At 37.1% G+C, this 22,642-nt stretch overlaps 1 protein-coding gene across 1 annotated transcript in view; it reads right to left on the bottom strand.

The window, feature by feature from the left end:
• TNKS (tankyrase) overlaps positions 1-22,642 on the bottom strand; it is a 211,365-nt gene that overhangs the window by 78,898 nt on the left and 109,825 nt on the right. The window contains exons 4-5 of the mRNA XM_039220634.1: positions 18,781-18,817; positions 17,956-18,031 (exon numbers count right to left, since the gene is read on the bottom strand). Of these exons, the coding sequence (XP_039076565.1) occupies positions 17,956-18,031; positions 18,781-18,817 (113 nt within the window). The remainder of the gene's footprint in view (positions 1-17,955; positions 18,032-18,780; positions 18,818-22,642) is intronic.

Here is a 22,642-nt window from a genome sequence, read left to right as displayed (position 1 = left end):
AAGGACGGTTTGAACAAGCTTATACTACTAAGAGCCCAGAGGTTTTTCTTCTAGAAAGAAGTTCAGTAAGTATAATGTTTAGCGTCTAGCGTCTAGACGCTAAACATTACATACCAAATACTATTTTTTGATGCAAAGCAATTAAAATCATGTGGCCTAAGACTAAATTTTGTGAATGGTTAACACACAGTGCCAATTTTATACTTTTACAATTGCCAAATGACCAAGTAATGATAAAAGTAATTTTCTAAATGCTAGGATAATTAAGAGTGTAATTTAGGCTTTGAAAAAATAAAGAAGACCCATTTGTAAAATATTCACACATGTTCCTTGATAATTTTGTGGTGGTTGTAAACTGGTAAACCCAAGAAGCAAATAGTTAAGACATCATACACAGGCTAGCAATCACACCTTAGATGCACTCTTAAAACTGATTTTTTTTGTTGGAATATTTTTAAAAGTCAAGCCTGAGAAGTGATGAAGTATGGAACAATTGCAAAAATAAAAACTTTTTTCTCTGCTGTAAGAGAACGTTATTACTGATATTTCATATTGTAAAATGTTTATAGAAAAAAGAATCTTTACTGAAAGAAATCTCATAATTCAAAGTTTCTTCTTGGAATCAGGCCACAGGAAAAAAACAAACATATATATGTACCCTTGCCTTTTATGATATAAATTTGCAGCACAGAATAAAGCGTGTAAGATAGATTTCACTTATCCTACACATACATGCATAAAGTAATGTGAAGTGAAAACCCTGTTAAAAAACTGTGGCGGCAACCTTACTTTAAGTCCAGCAGCTCAATATAAGGAAATAAGTAAAGACTTTTAAATTTGGGGTTTGCATTCTTGCTTTGCAACTTTGCAAGGTATACCGTTTTGGACTAATTTCTTAGCGTCTTGGAGCCTTGGCTTCTAATATCTATAAAATGAGATTTGTAATTCTTACCATATAAGGCTATTTTCTGGATTACAGAAAACTGTATACAGCACCTAATCCAGGATCCCACAGAAAAAGCCCAGTGAATAGTAGTTATAACTTATTATCACCTTACTAAGTATCTTAAACACTTAGCAGTTATCTCTTAGTGGTCATTTGTTAGTCCTCATCTTATTTTATCTATCAGACCTATTTGATATTGCTGATCACTTCTTCCTTCTTGAAATATTTTTCCCCTTGGTTTCTAGGACACCTAGATACCTTCCTCACTGGTTACTCCTTAGTCTTTTTTTCTGGTTGCTCTTCATTTTCTTGACATTGGAGTACTCCAGGCCTATGTCCTTAGATCTCTTTTCTTCATTATCTATACTCTTCCTTGTGGCTTCAAATAACATTCATACACTGACAACTCCTCATTCGTATCTTCAGCTCAGTCCTCTTTGCTGGACTCCTGACTCTTATAATCTAATTTCCTACTGGACATCACCACAAGGACACACAGGGGACCTCTCATGCTGGTCATGTCCACAACTGAGCTCCTAGCATTCCCTCCAAAACCTACTCTGAAGAATTTCCTATTGCTGTAACAGCAACTCTACCCTCTTAGTCACCCAGGTCAAAAACTTTGAGTTCTTCCTGATTACCATGTTTCTCTCACACGCAATGCTCACTGCATCAGGGTATTTCTGTTGGCCCTAGCTCCAAAACATCTTCAGGATCCAGTCCCTGCTCGGTCACTGGCCTGGTCTACGTCAGTCTCCTCTGTAGCTGACCGAGTGGCAAGAGCCTTCTATTTGGCATTCTTACTTCCAGAGGAATCCCCTCCGAGTTCATGCAACAGAGTAGCAGAGTGATCCTGTTACAATATACAGGTTAGACACACTGTCCCCTGTTCAGAATCTTCCAGTGGTTCTTCATCACACTATAAGTAAAAGCCGAGTCTATATAATGATCTAGAAGGCCATAGGAAATCTCTCCCCTACTACTCTCCAACTTTCCAATGTCATCTTTTACTATGCTCCCCCTGGCTCACTCCACATGGCTCAAATGCTCTAATTACTAATTAGTTGGAATGAATGGGAATTAGATTATACTAATAAGTGAAATACCTTCTGAAGAAATTAACTAGTAACAAAACATTCCCCCATTTAAATTGAATTTCACCCGACTTCTTAACAAATCCAAACAACAATGAAAAGACAAAATATTCTTGAGGGTTAAATGTCAAAATAAAAGAATCTTAGGGATCTGTAAGGCAGCTATGAGCTTTCGGGGACCTATATATTATTATGTGCCTAAAATATAAAAATTTAATTTCTAAATCTTTTTTTTCCATTGAGCAAAGAAATCATGATAACCATATCTCAAGATTTAAATGCATTATTATACAGTCAATGCCAAAGGTATTTTAGCATTTATACTTTATTAATTTTTTATTAATGTTTATTTATTCTTGAGAGGGAGGGAAGGGCAGAGAAAGAGGGAGACACAGACTCTGAAGCAGGCTCCAGGCTCTGAGCTATCAGCACAGAACCCAACGCCAGGCTCGAACTCACGAACCCCGAGATCATGACCTGAGCTGATGCTTAATTGACTGAGCCACCCAGGCACCCCTTAGCATTTATATTTTAACACAAAACACACATTGCTCTCTCACAAATGACTGCTGGGTACAGGAGAAAGTGTTCCTTGATCTGACAGTGCTGAGAAAGCTTTTGAAGTTAACCATTATCACACAGAATATCAACTTTGTAACACTGTTCATCTAAAATGCATAAAATATAAACACTAATTCTTAATTTCTTAAGACTGTTATTATTCTATTTTTATAAAGCACAAAATTTGGGACATGCCTTAAACAAGATTTTAAAATGAGCTTCCAAAATACCAATACTCCAAATAATTCTCTTTTCCTCTTCGGTCTTTGTATAATACTTTTGCAAATAAAATACAAAAAGGACTGCCAAAGACTGGTCCTAAAACCATTTGCCACAATCTTTTACTGTAACACTCATCACAAAATAACATACAGTCATTATTTATTTGTCTCCTCTAATCCACCATGAGCTCCTAAGAACAGAGAATCTATCTTAATTTCATGTTGGAAGGCTTAACATAGTCCCTTATATTTAGTAGGGTGTTAAAAAAACCAAAGTTATTGTCAGCTTTTGATTTACATTACTAACAGGGAACGGAGGACATGAATAATCCAGCTCGGCGAATTAGGCTTTAAGTTTTTGTGAAAGATTTACACCTACATTTCAACGCAGGCCTAGGTGATGTTTGATGCATTCCCTAGGAAAGAACAAAACCACAACTGTGAAGCCATGAGGTAAGGCATCAGAAAGCTGTCTAACCTCATGATATATCACGTATTTGGGTTTTCATTAAGATGAAGGCCCAGCGTGACCTCTAGCAAATCCTCTAGAACTTCCTAGATGAGAGTGACTAGCTCATCCTGCCCAAGAATTTTTTGGTCCCAGGAAGCCCAGTCCTCCGAGGCAAACTGCGATGCTTGGTCACCCTACTCCAGCGTAATGCTGAGCTTCTAGGTTCCCAGAGCTGTCCCAAGGCAGAGAAGCGTGCGTGCGTCTGTATGTGCGGCCTACTTGCAAGGGCACACAGGCATTCTGAATTAAGCAAGACTTATTCCTCTGGCCAAACTAGGAAATGAATCCTATTAAAAGTTGGCTCAAGAGATAACAAAGAATACTTCTCTTTCCACTTAACACTTTCTTCAGAAGACTCAAGCGTAGTCATTTCTCAGTCCAACAAGCTCCACATACTATTCAAGTTCTTCCTCCAGCCTCTTGCTCTAGTTATGTTACAAAAATGGCTTCAGAGGATAAAATGTTACGATCTTTTCAGCACTTGAACACTCATGTAAGCATCACCCAGATTCAAGGATCATTAATTAATAAGACTTTGTTACATTGGGCTCTGCTATCTCTTTATTATCTTTTATTTTTCCCACCAAAGTCTTCTGCCACAAATTCAAGACACTGTAACATTTCTCCCGTACACACTTCCACAGGTGTCTCTAAAAATGATGGGCATTTTCTTTCAAAACCCCAAACTTATTACGTCTAACAATAGGGATAAATCCATCTATCACCCATGCCAATATTCACATTTCCTAATGGGCTGAAAAACTTTCTAACTTTGTTTCACTGGATGTCAGGATCAGTACTTTTGTTCTTATGTCAGTAAGTCTCCCTACATGTATGACGGTCTTAATCTCTCCTTTTGTCTTGTTTTACCTTATGGACTTGTTGAAGAGACCTTGTTAGTCATTGTCTTTCCTGTTTGATTATTTAACTTGTGCCTATCTAGATTTTCAGTATTTCATGTAAATTAGAAGTTAACTTCCTCTTTCATGTGAAACCTCTTTAGCAAGAATATTTCATAGACTATATTTCATATGGAATCATAGCAGGGAACATTTCATGTCTGGATATTCTACTTTTTGTGGTTAGACTGCTCTGTGTACCATCAGTTTTACAATTACTACCTCTCTGAATCTGTGCATTAGAGATATCATGTGTTTTTGTTTGTTTGTTTGTTTGTTTGTCTGGGGTGGGGGAGTGGCAGAGAAAGAGAATCTTAAGCAGGCTCCATGCTCGTCATGGAGCCCGATGTAGAGCTTGATCCAAAGACCCTGGGATCATGACCTGAGCCAAAATCGAGAGTCAGAGGCTTAATCAACTGAGCCATCCAGGTGCCCCCTGCCATCTTTTACAAAGTATATATAAACAAACAGAAAATCATTCCACTTAAATTCTAATACTTGGGGTGCCTGGGTGGCTCAGTCAGTTTAGGTCGTGGTCTCATGGTTTGTGAGTTCAAGCTCCACATCAAGCTCTGTGCTGACAGCTCAGAGTCTGGAGCCTGCTTTGGATTCGGTGACTCCCTCACTCTCTGTTCCTCTCCCACTCGTACTGTCTCTGTGCCTCAAAAAAAAATTCCAATATTTATTTCCACTTTTTTATAAAAACATACTTTTAGATATGGTTTTAAAAATGAGGTAATACAGGGACGCCTGGGTGGCTCAGTTGGTTAAGCACCTGACACTTGATTTTGGCTCAGGTCACACCCAAACAGTTGTTAAGACAGAGCACCACAGCCCCTACCCCGCATTGGCTCTGTGGTGGGCATGGAACCTCCTTAAGATTCTCTCTCCCCCCTCTCCCTTTGCCCCTCCCTCACTCATGCTTGAGCTCGAGAGCATTCTCTCTCAAAACAAAATGAGGTATTTCATATGTATTTTCTCAGTTTTAACTGGTCTCATTTATCATTTACATTTACTCACTATTCTCTCCCCAATAGAATTCTTTTAAATGATAAAATGATTCCCTCTAAAATAACATACAGTAAAATGTCCTCTCTATTTCTTCCTCTAGCTCAACAAACCCCTTTCCTGAAAGTAACCACTGCTTATAGATGCACAAGTAGCATTTCAGATTTTTTTCTACATACGGACATGTGTGTTCCTCTGAGTTCTTTTTGCTGTTGTTTGGGTCACACAAATGGATATTATATTTTTCTGCAATTTGCTTTTTTTCTCTTAAAATACTAGTACATATAAGTTTATCTTACTCTTTGCATAGTATTTGCATTGTGTAGTTGTATCATAATTATTTGCCCATTGTCTGTAGATAGACAGCTCTGGTTATCTTAACAAAAAACATCTCATTCAGACTTATCATTTGGTTAAGATATATCAGTATTTCCACTTCTACAAAGAAAATATTGTTAGCAGCCATTAATATAAATTCCCAGTAAAGTATAATAACCTCATAATCAGAGCTTATTAAATTTCTTTCAGGCAGAGAGACACGATTCATCTGCTTGCTAGGGATACCTAAGAAGTTCTTTGAGACAGACACTTAAATCAAAATCAAAACAAACTATAAGCCAGAGAATCCATATGGGCATGCATCCATGGAAATACATATCACCGATGCCTGTCTTTGAAAGGGAGATTTAAACTAGTACCATAATGAAGATTAGATCATCTCCTTGAAGTTTCTCAATTCTTGGGCTATTATAAAGAGAATTTGAAAGAGAAACTATCTGTGAAATAAAACTGATGTGCCAAAGTAGAAATAAAACTTTTTAAAAAGATATTGTATTCATATCTTTTTCAAAAACTATGTCCCCCTTAACTTGTCTCTTCTACAGATTATACATTACTAGATCCTTCTATAGTAATATTTTCTTTCTAGTCTTTTCTTCTGGTCCTGGGCTGCTGGTCAATGGTTCTCTGAAGCACAGTACTTCGAGCTAAACACAGCTAACCACATATATGGTCTTATCATAGTGGACTATGTCAGGACTATACTTTTCTTTTCTTTTTAGGTTTATTTCTTTGTGAGGGAGAAGAGAGAGAGAATCCAAGGCAGGCTATGTGCTATCAGCACAGAGCCTGATGTGGGGCTCCAACTCATGAACCATGAGAACATGACCTGGGCCAAAATCAAGAGTTGGACACCTAACCGACTGAGCCACCCTGGAGTTCCATGACTATGACTTCTCAATAATAGACATGACACCACTCCTACAACCGAAGAGGGCTTAACATATTAATGTTTTTAAGTCACAGTCTCTGTAAAGGTGGAGTTGGGCGACAACAGTACTGGTTTCCTCACCGAGTGATTTTCAGGCTAAAATGAAACAGAAGACATGAAAATATTTTGAAAATACAAAGTAGTTTATTGAAAATGACAGCTCAAATCTACTGGGTACTTTCTATGTACCAAGAACTCTTCAAAACGTATTATATTTATTAACTTGTATTTACTTGCATTGACTTTACACAACAATGATCAGAGCTAGAAACTATTCTTATCTCCATACAACAAAAGGGTAAACTGAGGAAGAGGAGGATTAATACAGCAAGTTAATAGCAGAGTTGGAGATCAAAATAGTTGGGAGTCTGACTTCAGAACTCTCATTCTGCTTTCCTTCTTTTCCTCTGCCTGGGTGCTCAGGTTCTGGACAGCATGTCCAGAAATGGACCAGTATGGCTAAGTGTGGAAGGGTAACTTGGTAGGCTGGGATCACTTTGGTCGTTCTGGCTATTTCAGCTGTGATCCAAAGGATACTGTATGTGAAACCTTACCAATAATGACAGTGTGACCATACCACTGGACAAGCACCCCAGAAACGTAGGACTTCTTAACAACAGAAGTTATCTGAAACAGTAAATATTAGGGGACAAGAAAGAGTAACAGAAAATTGAAATTGGAGAAGGCAGTTTACCTGTCTCTTTCCTAGTGTAGGATTCTTCCACAGACCCTAACAGATAGTCATCTGGTCTCTTGAACTAAACCCCTGCAGTTGCCTCAACTGATTTCTCCAGAATAATATCCTGACTACCCCCCTAGTCACCCTTGGGCTGGTCAATGTACCTCCCTAATGTGTGGAACTGGAAATTCAGCACGAAATCAGATGTGGGCTGATCCAAACCAGTGAGAGTGAGCTCTCTCTTTTTTAGGAATGTATTCAAGTGGAGCCAGATGACAATCTGTCAGAGTTCCTATAGCAAAGACGAGAGCTGTACTGGGAAGCTGGATTAGTTGTCATTTAAGTTCTCCTCCAAGTAAGATTCTATGAATTCTAGATAAGCTACATGAATAGAGGTAAAATATGATTGATATTCTCCAGGATCAGAGAGGATATTCTACCAAAGCATATGTAGGCATCTTTAGGAAGGAATCTAAGGCATTTGGAAATTTGTAGAATTTCTGAAATATATTCTAAAGCAAAGTTTCTGTACTTCAGCTGCTTTTTACAATATAAATTTATTTTTATATTGAGAATATAAAGGACTATCTTTAGTGCACGCATTGGGAAGAGAAGGAGAGGGGAAAGGAAATGAGCATACAAGAAAGAACAGGAAATCCACAGAGGAATCTTTGTGAGAATAAAGCTCTGAATGCCAACTTAATTCAATTTTAACTTAACGTTCTCATCATGGAAACTCCAAGGGGATTCTTCAACAGCCAGAAATTTGTTTTTCTCTTTACCAGCCTCAGATTCAGCAGAATTGAAATGTATGCATGAAAATGAGTTTCTAGCTTCCTCTCATAGGGTTTGTATGGGAGGAAGGAAAAAACAGAATGCTTAGCACTCTTCAGAAGGTGCAACATTAATTTTGCATTGTTTAATGAGAAACAGCTGGCAGACTTTATGGAAAGCAGGTTTCATGTCTGATACTAACCTGATGTTTTATACCTTAAACAGGAAAGTTTTCATACAACCCAAATCTCGCATGAATTCCTTTTTACAATTAATATTTACAATCTTGGGTTTTTAAATCTAAACATCAAAGATTCTAACTAATGTTCAATAGAAAGTTGGCTTATTCTTCAAACAGGACACAAGTTACACTGACTGGCATCTAAAGGTTATGTATGAGGGTATCGTTCCACATTAGATCATTCAACGGTCATTTTAACTGTGTAAACTGGGAGGAATTCCTCACAGTTCCTTCAGCGATAAAGTCCTTGTTGTTTCTGGGTTTGCGTTTGTGAATATGGCAGCCAAAAGGAGCCAGGAGCAGAGAGCTGTAGTTCTGTTCCCTGCCTGCAGCCCCTTCCCCAATTCTAAGAGGTACTGAAACCCTCTCTGAAACTGGGAGATGACTTTAATGGGTGTTTTTATGGTATTCAGAGTAGGGTTTTATCATGTTACTATCTTCAGAAAAGGAAAATCAATATATGAAACATTTTATATTTAGAGTTTGTCTATTTTCAAATTTGCTAATTTGGCTACCCAAATACGCATTTCAAACAATTATGCATGGTATTCATAGTGTTTTTCAAGTTTTACTACTGATGCTATTCTTAGTAGAGAAAGATGTTTTCTTATTAGTCACTGAAAACAGTCTTTTGAAAAAAAGAATACTATGAGGATTCTTGATATTTCAAGAAATTTTCTTTTATAATTCTAATTTAATTGAGCAAGTAAATAAATGGATGAATATGCATTGGGGGGAGGGAAGTAGGATTCCTGAGCGTTACTGTATTTCATTTCTTTTTTTTTCTTTTTTAAAGGTAGTGACACAAAAGTAACCAAGTGTTACAGACTGAGTGTTTTGGGTCCACACCCACCCTGGCAAATTCATATGCTGAAGTCCTAACCCTAATGTGGTGGTATTTGAAGACAGGACCTTTAGGAGTAGTTAGGGTTGGATAAGGTAATGAAGTGGGGTCCTCACGATGGGGTTAGTGCCCAAGGAGCTCAATTTCTCCTTCAGCAAGAAGGCTGCCCTCCCCAAGCCAAGAGGAGAGCCCCACATGAGAACCTGACCATGCTGGCACCTTGATCTTGGACTTCCCAGCCTCCAGAACTATGAGAAAAAAATTTTTGTTATTTAAATCACCCAGTCTATGGTATGGCAACCTGAGCTAAGATTTCAGGTAACTGGTACAAAATGAATTAAAACAAGTAACAGTTTATATTGATTTTGTCTGATGGCCAGACCACAGTTCCTAATAATGCTAATTCAAAGCTACATACAGTCTCGAAGTTCTTAAGTCCATAATTAACTCTTCAGTTTTGGCTGCTTCTCATCAAGCCCGAACTTTCTGAAATCACACTTCTCTCTGTCCCTAAGCAAGCCTTTTCACCCACTAAGGTCCACCCTCTACCAAAAGGATTTAAGAACTTTTTCTGAATACTCTGTTAACCGATGTTAACTGAATACTTTAAGCCAAAGAGATGATATCAAATCATAATCATTATAGGGCTATTTTTAAATGTCTTCCGTGTGTACTAATAGATACAGAAAGGTATGTTAATAACACTACCCACCATCCCACTCAAGTGCAGAACGAGGGCATCAGTGATACCACTGAAGCTACTTTGTGTGTTTTTTCCAGAACCTATTCCCTTGCCACTCTGCCAGATGGAGGTTTCCCAGGTTAACGCTGTAGCCGTAATCCACTGTACTCTCTAAGGTTTGGTTTACTTGTAGAGGCAAAAAGAGCACTTTCAACTTAGACTCTTGCCATTTGAAAGAAATGACACTTAAGTGTCACTTCTGTAAAGTGGCTCCTATAATTCAAATTGTAGTAATGAATCATACTCACAGCAAAACGATTTAATACTCACTCTTTTTCTATCCCTCGGCCAGTAACCAGTCTAATGCTGAAAACTGCAGCAAACATGCTTTTGGAAACAAGTGTAGGAGAAACCAAAGTGAGAAGAGTGCCTAAGCAGAGCTTAAATGAACTCCTATACTAGCACCTGCTTTAAAAAAAATTTTTTTTAATGTTTTATTTATTTCTGAGAGAGAGAGAGAGACAGCGTGAGCAGGGGAGGGTCAGAGAGAGAGGGAAACACAGAATCTGAGGCAGGCTCCAGGCTCTGAGCTAGCTGTCAGCACAGAGCCTGACGCGGGGCTCGAACCCACGAACCGTGAGATCATGACCTGNACAGAGCCTGACGCGGGGCTCGAACCCACGAACCGTGAGATCATGACCTGAGCCGAAGTCGGACGCTTAACCGACTGAGCCACCCAGGCGCCCCAGCACCTGCTTTTTAACACAGGTCTCTTTCTACTAAAAATTCTCTCCTCACAGAGAGAAACAGAGCACAGTTGGCATGGGTACTAATTACCTTCACCAGTAGAAATGTCATGCTTGACAAAATAGAGACTGTTTTAGTAGAAGCGATTCCCCAGTGAAAAATAAAAAAGACATTTTCAAGCCCTTATTGTTACAAAATGAATATACACAGGCATAAAGATTTTATACAATATATTCCATCATAAGTAGGCAAGAAAACTTGCTCTAAGGGATTTTTGCATTACAGCAAGACATGCATTGCTCAGCAAGATATACTTTAAAGAACTGATTAGATTAGATATATAATTAAACGTAAAGTACTTGCAGAGTTCCCTAATGCATTTTGACCTTCCTGTAATCCCACGTAACATCTGAACTATGGTCCATAAAAGCTGGATATTAAAAAGTGATATGACCTTTCATCTGCCAAGATTTGCCAAGAACAGAGGAGGATGATAAAGGCCCCTGAAGGCCACTGAAGACCACCAAGAGCCAGGCCCGGGCCCCAGGCAATGCTAACACTTTCTTAAAGGGGAAAAAGGCTCTATATAGACTTTATTCCAGATTCCAGGAGTATCTTATCTAATGTGACTCCATACACCTTTACATAATCCAATTCTGTATTGCTGGTAATTACTGCTCTAATGAAGAAATAAATAACAAAATACATTATAATCTTAAAATGTTAGAGGTGAAAGGTATTCTTTTTTTAATGTTTTGTTTTTTTTTTTATTTTGAGAGAGAGAGACAGAGCACAAATAGGAGAGGGGCAGAGAGAGAGGGAGACACAGAATCTGAAGTAGGCTCCAGGCTCTGAGCCGTCAGCACAGAGCCCAACACGGAGCTTGAACCCACGAATTACAAGACCATGAGATGCTTAACTGACTGAGCCACCCAGCTGCCCCTAGAGTTGAAAGGTATTTAAGAACTCATGTGGCCCAAATCCTTCATTTTACAGGCTAAAAAATGGGAGAAGTCAGAGGCATGACAAAACTTGCCTCATGGTAATTTTAACTTAAAAGCTACGAATAATTTTAACTTAAAACTTGGTCATCTAGCTTCAAATTCCTGTTTTTTCCCCCATAGTGTGACCACCTAAGATGTACATGAAATTACTTTTTTTGCATTCTGAGGGGGAAAATAATCTTATAAGATATAAATTCAAAATCATCTTTAAATCTAAAGAAATCAATATATTTGGAGATTTATCTTTAAATCTTCACTTACTTTTCCACACAGCTATGAAACAGCAATTTTCAGTAATCCACCTGAGAAAAGATGCAATCTTCTTGCCCAGTAGATAACAAGCACTGCGTTAGATTTTCTTATGGTAGGGGTATTTCAGTTTTCTTTTACTAGGTAACCGCCCCCCCCCCCCAACTGCTGGTGGCTTATGTGGGTGGTTCTTCTACTCTGTGTGGTATGGGCTGGGGTGCTGGGGATGGCCAATGTCACCTGGAGGCTAAACTGGGAGCTCAGCTGAGGCTATGATGCCTGCACAATGAGCTGTTTAGAGGCTTCCCTGAGCTCAAGTGGGTCTCTAGCTAGAGGCCCGGCACGGCTGCCTGGGCTGCTTCATGGCATGGCAGCCGGGTTCAAAGAGGGAGCATTCCAGAAGCAGAGAACTAGCGAGCTGTGGGGCCACCTTGGAGGCTAGTCCTGGAAGTGGCAGAGCGCACTTCTGCTCCATTTTACGCATCAAAGCTGTCCTGGGCTTAGCTCAAGTCCGTGTAAGAGGGAACTGCACCAAAGCATAAATAAAGAGAGGCATGGTTTCATTGAGGGGTCATCAAAGCAATAATCTAACATAAATGGCTGTTTAAATCCTGGTCAAACATAATACGTGGTGGAGACTTAACAGTGAGGGAGGGAGCTGTTAACCAAGCATATGGAGAAATTCTATACTACAGTATGACAAAGGTACATACCCTGAGCATTCCAATATAAGTACAAAGAAAGTTCACGAACCTTCCATATTCTCTCTGTGCTACACTGGATGTGCTCTATGCAATTCAAATGAATACTGTTATTCATTTGAATATTTTCAGCCAGATATTAATTTTTCATAAATATAGTCTTAAAGATGGTTATATAGATCTCGAAAGCACATTTCTGAATTTATAAACTGTTAATATAAACAAACTTATTTATTAAATGTGATGTTTTTGGAGGGTGGTGAAGACTGAGCTCCTAAAGAATGATTTCAATCGTATGCTTTATAGACTAACTGGTAACATAAATATTCACATGACATTTGGGACGGAGCTTGGATAATAAAGACAATATCCGTGGTGGAGTGGGGAATGTTGGAATACTCAAAACTATATATATGTCCATTCTAAGTATGTCTAAAAGCCTAAAAAAATGTTTCAAAGGAGTAGGGAATCTAATTTACTGAGGTTCTACTAAGTACTACGATGGCATAAAGTCATCACATTACTTCACTTCATCCTCTCGACTACCTTGTGGAATGAGTCTGATTATCTCCACTTACAAATGAATGCATTGAAAACTACAGAGCCATACTTCCACACTTAGAAAGTGGAACAACAGAGAAGAGAACCCAATCTGTCTGACCTTAAAGCCTATTTGCTCTTTCAACTAAATAATTCTTTATGGTATCTTCAAGGGATGGCATTAAATTCTACTTTATTTCTGATTGATCTCTATTAAAAAATAGTTTTTAAACACTTTTCTCTGTTTCCAGAATTTTACTCCTTATTAACTGTTTTATGGAAGCAAATATTTACACAGTAGAAATGTGACATTTAAAGATACCCTTCAGTTAATCTTTCTGAGTTTAAATCATGCTCTCCAACTGTCTGTTCATCTAAATCTGTGGTTTCTTAGAGAAGAGGATCCATTATCTAAAAACCAATGCTTTAAAATGTCCTCCCCCACCCCCGCCAAACACCCACCTTAAATCTACACTTTATAACTGTATCACAGCATATCAACTGGTAGCTCAGTTGGTTAAGCATCAGACTTCAGCTCAGGTCATGATCTTACGGTTCATGGGTTCCAGCCCCGTGTCGGGCTCTGTGCTGACAGCTCAGAGCCTGGAGCCTGCTTCGGATTCTGTGTCTCCCTCTCTCTCTGTCCCTCCCCTGCCTGCACTCTGTCTCTCAAAAATAGATAAATGTTTTAATTGTATCACTGCAAAAGGAATCATATATATATATTTTTTAGAGAATTAGCTTCAACATACTGGACAATGTCTTTTTTTTGTTGTTTGTTTATTTATCTTGAGAGAGAGAGAGAAAAGGAATGAGCAGGGGAGAGGCAGAGAGAGAGGAGAGAAGGAGAATCCAAAGCGGACTCCACACTGCCAGTGCAGTCTGATGCGGAGCTCGAACCTACAAACCGTGAGATCATGACCTGAGATGAAGTCAGATGCGTAAGTGAGTGAGCTACTCAGGTGCCCCACAAAGGAAGCCACAGGGAGCGTGGCGGGTTTTTTTTTAATGTTTCATACTGGATGATGTCTTAATCATTCTATCCATGGAAACCACTACCGGTAAACACGTATGTATCTCCCAGGACTCTTAGCACAGTGACCTATACGCTGTAAGTACTGGGTGCTGGTTGAATGGGTGAAAGGAACACAAAGAAGCCTGAAATACCAGAAATTACCAGCCAAATATGAGTTACTTTCATTATTTGGTGACATACAATTATATCAACGGTAGGCACCATACATGCATGCAAAGGTATATACTCCTGTTTAGGAATGAGCACAGTAATGCTCAACTCTATGGCCTTATTACAAGGAGGAGATGACCGCAGACCATTTATTTTGGAAGGGGATAAGGCAGACAAGAAAGGGGAATGGCACAAAGGGGACCAAAAAGAACTCTGAAGAGGGTTGAGTACTGGAATATTCTGAGATGTATTCAATTATTTTTTATTCACTGTATAAAGGCATCCCTATGAAAATCAATATTGAAAAACAAGAGACCACGACCACCTGTAAACTTAAAGTTACAGGTAAACAATTATTTGGCTAATTGCTAATAAAACATAAACAGAAAATACTGTAAAGGGAGATTAAAGAACTACAAATCTAAGCTTGTAAACGTAGGAAAAAAGAATTCTAGAAAGGGAATAATCTGTTTGAAAAATTTAGTTGCATTTCTCTGCAGTTCAAAATAAGGAACCGTAGAATGTTCTGTCTAGTCATAATGGGTAGGAGATTGAAGAATAACTTCTATCTATGTCCCTATGTTTCTAAAGTGGTCATCATTTGAATGTGTATGTAAGTGTATAAAAGTGGAATTTTAGAACAAAACATTACAAAAAAATATTGTCTTTGGTTTTTTTTTGGGAAAAAACAACTGGAAATTTCTAGAGTAGCCAAGCTCCACTTTGATTTACATGCAAAATAACAACATAAATTACTTAAAACCTTATTGGTACTTCACTATTTTCAGAATTCTACAGGTTAGAAAAACAAATGTCTGTGGGAAATAAAAACATTAACCACTTATTTATTACCTAATTAGATAATCACCAAGTGACAGTATTAGAATTAAAGGCTATTGAAAAGTTACATTGTCATTGTATAACCCCACGTATTGCATTAAAGCGGAACGCTGTAGTTTAAAACCCCCGCATATATCCAAGGCAAATTCTACACCTACCAGTTAACGTATAAAGAACATTTCTTTTCTAAAACCATTATGGAATTGACATTTCCATGTCAAGTTTTAAATGGACAAATCAGGGCTTTTTAAATTTACAAACCAGGAATCATAGTAAAAACAGAGACCAGCACGGATTCAGTGAAGCATTAATACAGTCATTTAGAAACCCGTTAAAAATAAGTTTGATTCAGTATTGTGCTCTAAAATGCAAATTTAAGAAATAAAACTTTATATACCTAACTTACTATATATGTAAAGTTCCTTTACCCTTTTGTTAATATGCAATCTGATTTCCTAATTGTAGATAAACACAGGACAATGGCCTGAAAAAATATGAAATACATAAGACAGACTTGTAATTTCACAACTAGATTTCCTTACACATTTTCTTGAGACCAACTAAAGGATCTTACCCCAATCTCCATTAGCCAGAATATTTGCCACTTTGTGTGCCACTGTGCCATTGTAGCTGGCACATTTAATAAGGACTACTCTGTGCTATAAATAAGGGTAATATGAACATAATTCAATTTTAATTATGAAAATTTATTTGCATTTTGCATACTAATGCACAACTGTGACTTATTTTTTTATGTTATATGCATAGCACCAAAACCTAATAAATGTTTACATCTAATTTTATTTTTCTATCTAATTGGAGCAAATTAATAATCTAAAAAAGTATAGGAGCCCATTCTGGAGAATTACTGCATTACTTATATGGTATGAATCCTACAGCAAAATAATAATTTGTGAAACATGTTTTTAAAATGTAGTTTTCCTTCAGGATATAATAAACAAAAATAAATTAGTAAAATAATACTAGTAGTAACATATAATAATAGAAAATATAAAACCCCCTATTTACACACTTGTGAATTCATTTTCTAAATGGAAAAGAGCACAGATGATTTTTCGCTCAGAGGATAAAATCATGTCTATTAAGGAGCATAGTCATCTCCTAAGATTCTGGCTACCTGCACGGTACCAGGCTTGGTCCAGTGCAAAATTCAAAGAGCTAATGGACGAACAGAGGAGCAAACTCGGTGGTAAATGCCATAGAATAATACAGAAAAGGAGCCAGAGGAATTTGGGTAAGGAATCCACTGGTTCCAGCTAAAGGAATGAGGGAAGTGTATTCTCCTTTGGGCAGAAAGGAAAATAAAGGAGCTTATATAGTTAGGCAGGGGGTGAGGCAGGGAGAAGAGGTAATTTGTTAATTATCAGCGTTCGTGCTCCTTAATTCTTATGACTTCCTGAGCTACAGCTACAAATGGGACTGGTGAGGTACGAGGGTGATGATGGGAGGCAGGGGTGGGAATCGACTCCTGCTGGAGTCCTCTCACAGCAAGTCTGTAATATTAAAATGACTACGGAAAACGGAGTAGGCGGGGCTCCAGACGAGTTCTAGCTAAAGACATAGCTACACTTACCATAGTAAGAAGGCCCTCTTCTGCACTGTGATAAAAGTCACTTTATTTACTGAGAGGATCCAAACAAAATCTGGAGCTCAAAGTAGCTCAAGAATGTTAAAATCCCCAAAGCAACTTCAAAATTGAAGGAAAAAAAGGAGCAGTTATCATTTAAAAACATCTCCCAAAAGTCATTAAAAATACTGAGTAAATCTCTGCTACTTTATAGCTTGATATATGCATAATTTAACCTTCCATTAAAGTAGAAGTCTGTCCCTAAATTATCCAGAGAAACTGGACGCTCAGTAGGCCACGTGAAATAATATACAAACCACCTATAATAACAGATAACATACATTCGGAGGGGAGGGCTCATTCAGTTCCTTGCCACTGCGATACCGGTTTCACTGGAAGGGAACACTGTGTGGAGGACTATAAAGACACGGTATCTACGGGGTGTACCCTCCAGCCTGATATTTTCCACAGCACATTTTCACTATAAAATAATTTCAAAGAAATGAATTCTTTAAATACTAGACACAAATGATGTTCTCAATATTTACAGTGTAACTTCAGAAATATTTTACACTTTTAAAATACAAAAGCTATCCTTAAATATGAAAATATGAGCTGTCATTTTTAAACAAGGCTTTACAATACAGAGTGCTTTGTTTTTCGATATCTATTAGAGAAATCACTGCAAAACTTTGCAGTCAATTACCAAAGGCTGTGAAGGGTTACATTTCAGCCTATATTCAGCAAGAATACAGAGCATGTAATAAAGATGCCAGCTATACATTTTATATATACCTTACGTTTGTAACAACTGTAAATTAGTGCAGACTATTTCTCTCCTTTTTAATCTACTCTCTTTCAATATACCATGATAAAAACATAGCCAGTAGAAAAATAAGAAACAAAAGAGCAGCAGATATGCTGTTGCATATCTAAAAACTGTTAGCATTTTCTCAGCTTTAAATGAAAAAACTGTTGGTATCTAGCAAACAAATCATCCTCTGCCAAACAGGAAATCAAAAATGCAAATATCCTAACAAAGACAGGTAAAATGGGACATAAACAAATATTTCCAATGTCTATGATCATACATAGAAAATAATACATGTTGCTATAATTTTAATCACCGACAAAGCTGCAGTTCTATTTAACAAACAACTTTCAGTGTCTGACATTTAAGAGAAAAGGCTTAAAACCATGCTTCACCAGCTCTATGAATATCTCACAACTGCCAATAACAAGATACGCAGCGTTTCATTTTATGGTGAAAAGATGCCAGGAAAAATAGTTAAATGTACATATATGCCAACTTCAAAATTTTCAGTATAAAGCAAGAAGAAATTGTTGAACGGAGATATTAAATAACTTACCTTTCGCCCATCACTTGCGTGGCAATTCACATTTAGAGGAGTCAGTAAAGCCATTAGTTTTTCTTCATTACCACTCCTGCAAAAAGGTAGTAAGTCAATTCCTATGATAGTAGGGAGTTTTTATGAATCTTTATGGACATTTTTCGGAAGGAAAATAATATGGGTTTGTTTTGATTTCTTATATACGGCTCTCAATGAATCTCTTTTGGTATGATGAATTAAATTAACATATTCCTAATTAATTCCTGTTAATCATCAATCAGTGGTACATCTCTAATAATATAGCTTTCTACATTTTTATTTATTTATCTGCATCGAGTCACCTTCTTAATTACAAACTTTATTTTGATAAGTGACCTAAAACACTGGACTTAAAAATACATACAAAATGATGAAAAAAGCCAATTAATTAAATTATAAATGACCAAGAACAAAAGAAAATGGATGAGAATTTTAACATTTACTTTATACTCCCCAGTCAAGCTTTGCTAGAGAAATATTCAGAGAATAATGAAGAGATAGGTTTTTAAATACTCCCAAGAAGATCTTCCGAAAAGCTGGGCAACTAAGGTCTGCAGGTACCTTGAGAAATGTTCCAAATAAAATTAACCTTATAATCTTCACCATGTTGCACAACTCTATCATTTAATAAACTAGTCATGTAAAATAAAGTATACGGAGATTGAGTATAAGGTCTTATCCGCATTATCGCGCAAAATTCAAGCGAGACAATAACATGTTATAATTTTTATAGTCCTCCACCTGCCCTCCCCCTTTTCTCCCTTACATGCATTATACTCACTTAAAATGAATGGAATCACTTACCTAGCAGCTTCTAGGAGTTCGTCTTTCTTGTATTCACCTAGATGATTGCAAAATATCATGCTGTTAGCATTTGGCAGAAGACAGATTAAGAAATGCAGTAGGCAGCAAATAGAGAATTAAATAGAGAAGAACAGAAAAAGAGAGTCCACACCCCGCTGGGTGATGGAGCCGTGACGTTAGCCAGCTTGTGAAGGCAGCATCACCAGTGCCTTGGAGACGGGCAGCAAATTGACGCAGCTTCTTGTCCAATCCTCAGATGAAATAGCTTTCTTCAGACAACCAATGAATGCTAAATCTCGTGTCCAGAAACACATTCCCTCTGATAACAGCATGCCAGCTGAAGACAATGTCCCCTCCCCCCTTTCCTATTCAGGCTGTCACAGTATACTTGTGAAGCATAATACATTCTGAGACAAAAGCAAAATAATGTGGCTCTTTAAAGGTACAAATTACTAGCCTTCAAAAAAAGCCTCAGTTTTATTTGTAATGGCATGGAAAGTTTTTTCAAAAAAAATTAATTACCGTTGCTGAGCATTATAGCAGTAGAAAAAAATACATGAGCATCATGAAGCTTTTGCCTCAATAGGGTAGGTCCGTAGACTAGAAATACGTGAACTCCGTACCAAATGCTATGAACCTCTTGGAGGCAGTGCTCCAAACACCAAAACAGTGAATATGTTCTTAAATGACAAAAATATTCTAACATGCTGCAGCCTTCAGACTTTATACAAATTCAATGCCAAATTTTAATAAACAAGAAACCCTTAAAATTATTTTTTAAAGGAGGCTGGGGTCTCTGAGAATAAGCAGAGAGCCAACTATTGAGATGTGGATAATTTTGCTCCCTTCTATTTTTTAAAATATCAGACTGAAAATAGGTATATCATTTCAAACCTTTGATACACATTTCTTAGAGTATTCAAGATCTAACAAATAAGCTTCTTTTGCAAGCTCAGTTGAAGGACAAGGAATTTTAACAATACAGTGTTTGTTCATTCAATAAATAAAAAGAAGAGCCAGAACTATGATTCAGCTATAATGTGCTGACTCAGTTTGCTGTATCATTAGAGAAATAATTATACAAAATGTCTAAGCAAATAATTACATGAAAGCAAATATTCAGCATACATAAGAGAAAAAAATTTCATTTAGATTAAATGAAAATGTTATATTCTATTAATAAGTTTAAAGTATTGTAAACATCATATCATTTATAAATATGGATTTCTTTGCATTTTGTTTCTGTTTTTTTACAGAATGAAGAATATTGATGCAAATACTCTTAACACACCTAAGGACAACCAAGTACACGCTTAAATTCTCTAACCCATCATAGCAAATATTCTTTTAGTTTAAACTTTGTCTTGCTTCTCATATTAAGATACATTAAAATCTAGAAACTGTAAACAGTTGTTTTCAAATAAGGAAAAACGCAGTAAATATCTATTCTCTCCTAAGGGAATTTTATATACCACTGAAGTCCCAGGTTCAACAATATACATGGATAAGTTAGAATGTATCATTCATCATCATAGAGTTGGTCTTTCCAATTTCCCATATGTTGTATTCCACATTCTTTAAATGACTGACAGTTTTAAGATTTATATTACTATACCTCTCAGCCAATAAGGTTTTGTCTTCCAAAAGCCAAAGACCTACCTTTACTACACATTTTAGGTGGCAACATAGAAGTGAGTGAGTCAATTTAAAAAGCTCCTTGTGAGGAAAACGACATAACCCATACTCTCAGATGCCTCAAGGATCAGGAGCAAAGTAAGTCAAATTATGAGATTATCTATAGAAGTCATCCAGTCAGTCAACAAACATTTATTTGAAAGCCCTATATGCCAGATTCAAAACCACAACACATTACTATCATCTCTGAACTCAAGGAATATTAGTTTCTTAAGTGAGCCAGACAAGCAGAAGATTCTGGTAGAGTATGAAAACAATCTTGTGAAAGCCATAAACAGCTTAAAGGCTAGTCTGAGATTAATAAGAGGCAGGGTAACTGTGGTTCAAGGAAGGTTTACTGGAAGAGGGGAAATGTATGCAGAGTTTTGAAGGAAGAGCAAGTAATACTCAGGTTAAAAAAAAAGGGGGTGGGGGTAAAGGAGAAGCAAGCAACCAAAGTCAACAACAACAACAACAACAACGGAAACAGTAGCTCTGAAAGCCTGAAACCACACTCACACTCATACTCACACTGCAGGGGAAAGGGAAGGAAAGGAACAGATCACGAATGGCTAAGAAGTCTGAACTTTATTTCCAAAACAATAAAGAAATATTGAACTATCTTAACAAGAGGGGTACAAAGTACATTTAAAGACCTGTATATTGTGTAATAATTGTGTAATAAAATATCTCTAGACTCTACTTCTGTGAACTGTTGTTGGGGAGAAAAGTGGCCCAAGAGATAGGGGGTGGGGAGAGACAATGAATTCTGACACAGTTTATATTTTGGAGTAAGTGTAAATTCCCTGATTAACAGTCACAACACATGAAAATTGGGAACTGAAGTAGCTACTACTGAAATCTGAGTCATAGTGAAACAAGACTCTGATAGGCTAGATAATAAAAGTGCAAGGTATTTAGGATTTTCAAAGTTCAAATCAGTCTACCTACATAGCTTCTCGTCAAGTACTGTTTATTAATGTTTTCTCCAAAAGGCACATTTTTACAAAAATGTTATTCCTGCATGGATAAGATGATAATAAACTAAAGCTTTCTAAAGGAACCATATAAGTGCACCGGACAGAGTCAGGCACAGGTATTACAAATGACTTTCTACTTTTACCTTTGGAGACTCTAGTACTTTAATCAGCTTTTCTGCAATACATTCCAACATCCACTATCTGGTGCCCAAGGACCATAATCCATAAACAGCTGAAGCTATTTTTCAAATGCCACATCTCAGGAACAATGAACAGTGAATTTAGAATCCCTTGTACTTTCTGACAACAAATCTGAGCTACTTACTAAACAGCCAAACCACTAGTTCGGTTTCATTTTAGCTAAGAATCTGAAAACATTCTGGCTGGGACTATGGTGCTCTATGGAGCATTTATATTCTTTAATAACATCCAGATAAAGGCGAGCAATAGATCAGCCAGAAGGGAAACTAGGCAATTAGAGTCAAGATAATAGCAGGCAGGAATGTTGAAAATAGATAGCTTAAAATATTTTTCTTTGATTAGAATAAAATAAGTGGGATTAAAAAAATAAGCAAGCCACAAAGTTTACTTTTCAAAGTCTGAACTGCTTTCTTTTTTAGTAAACTAATGCCAAGATATATGTAAAATTAAATACACACACACACAGGAGGTGTGAGTCAATGTGTTACAAAGAAAGAAGGTTTTTAAAAAAAAGGTTAAAAAAAAGGTTAAAAAATAACAGTTAATACAGGCTAAAAATGAAACTCCCCTTTGCATTTCTCTGAGGGGGTTACGAAAAAAAGTTCTCCTTTCATTTAGTATGAAGGCAAAATTACTTTTTGAATAAAAATGAAGAAAACGTACATCAGTAAACAGGAGTCAAAATTATGGAGTTCTCTCATTTCAACATTTAAAAGTGCTTTTGCCTCTTTCTTTAGCAACTGACAGGATCAAAGGAGACTTAGTTTTGTAAAAATGAGTCATTTGGCTTTGCTGAGGGGAAATACTATGGAAAGGTTATGAACACAGGATCACAAATTCTTAAAGCAATGAGGGGCCAAAAAAGGATTATGACTTTTGTCTACTTTGAAGCCATTTGCAATATACACTTATAGTAGAATCTTCTTAGATGCAATGAGGGGAACAGAATTTGAAAGTCACCTTTCTTCTGTCACCTCACCTCCAATTTCAGAATTGTTGTCCTAAGG

Source organism: Hyaena hyaena, unplaced genomic scaffold (genome assembly GCF_003009895.1).
Source record: "Hyaena hyaena isolate Hyena2069 unplaced genomic scaffold, ASM300989v1 scaffold_17, whole genome shotgun sequence".
Classification (NCBI taxonomy): domain Eukaryota; kingdom Metazoa; phylum Chordata; class Mammalia; order Carnivora; family Hyaenidae; genus Hyaena; species Hyaena hyaena.
This window is presented reverse-complemented; position numbering and strand designations above follow the sequence as displayed.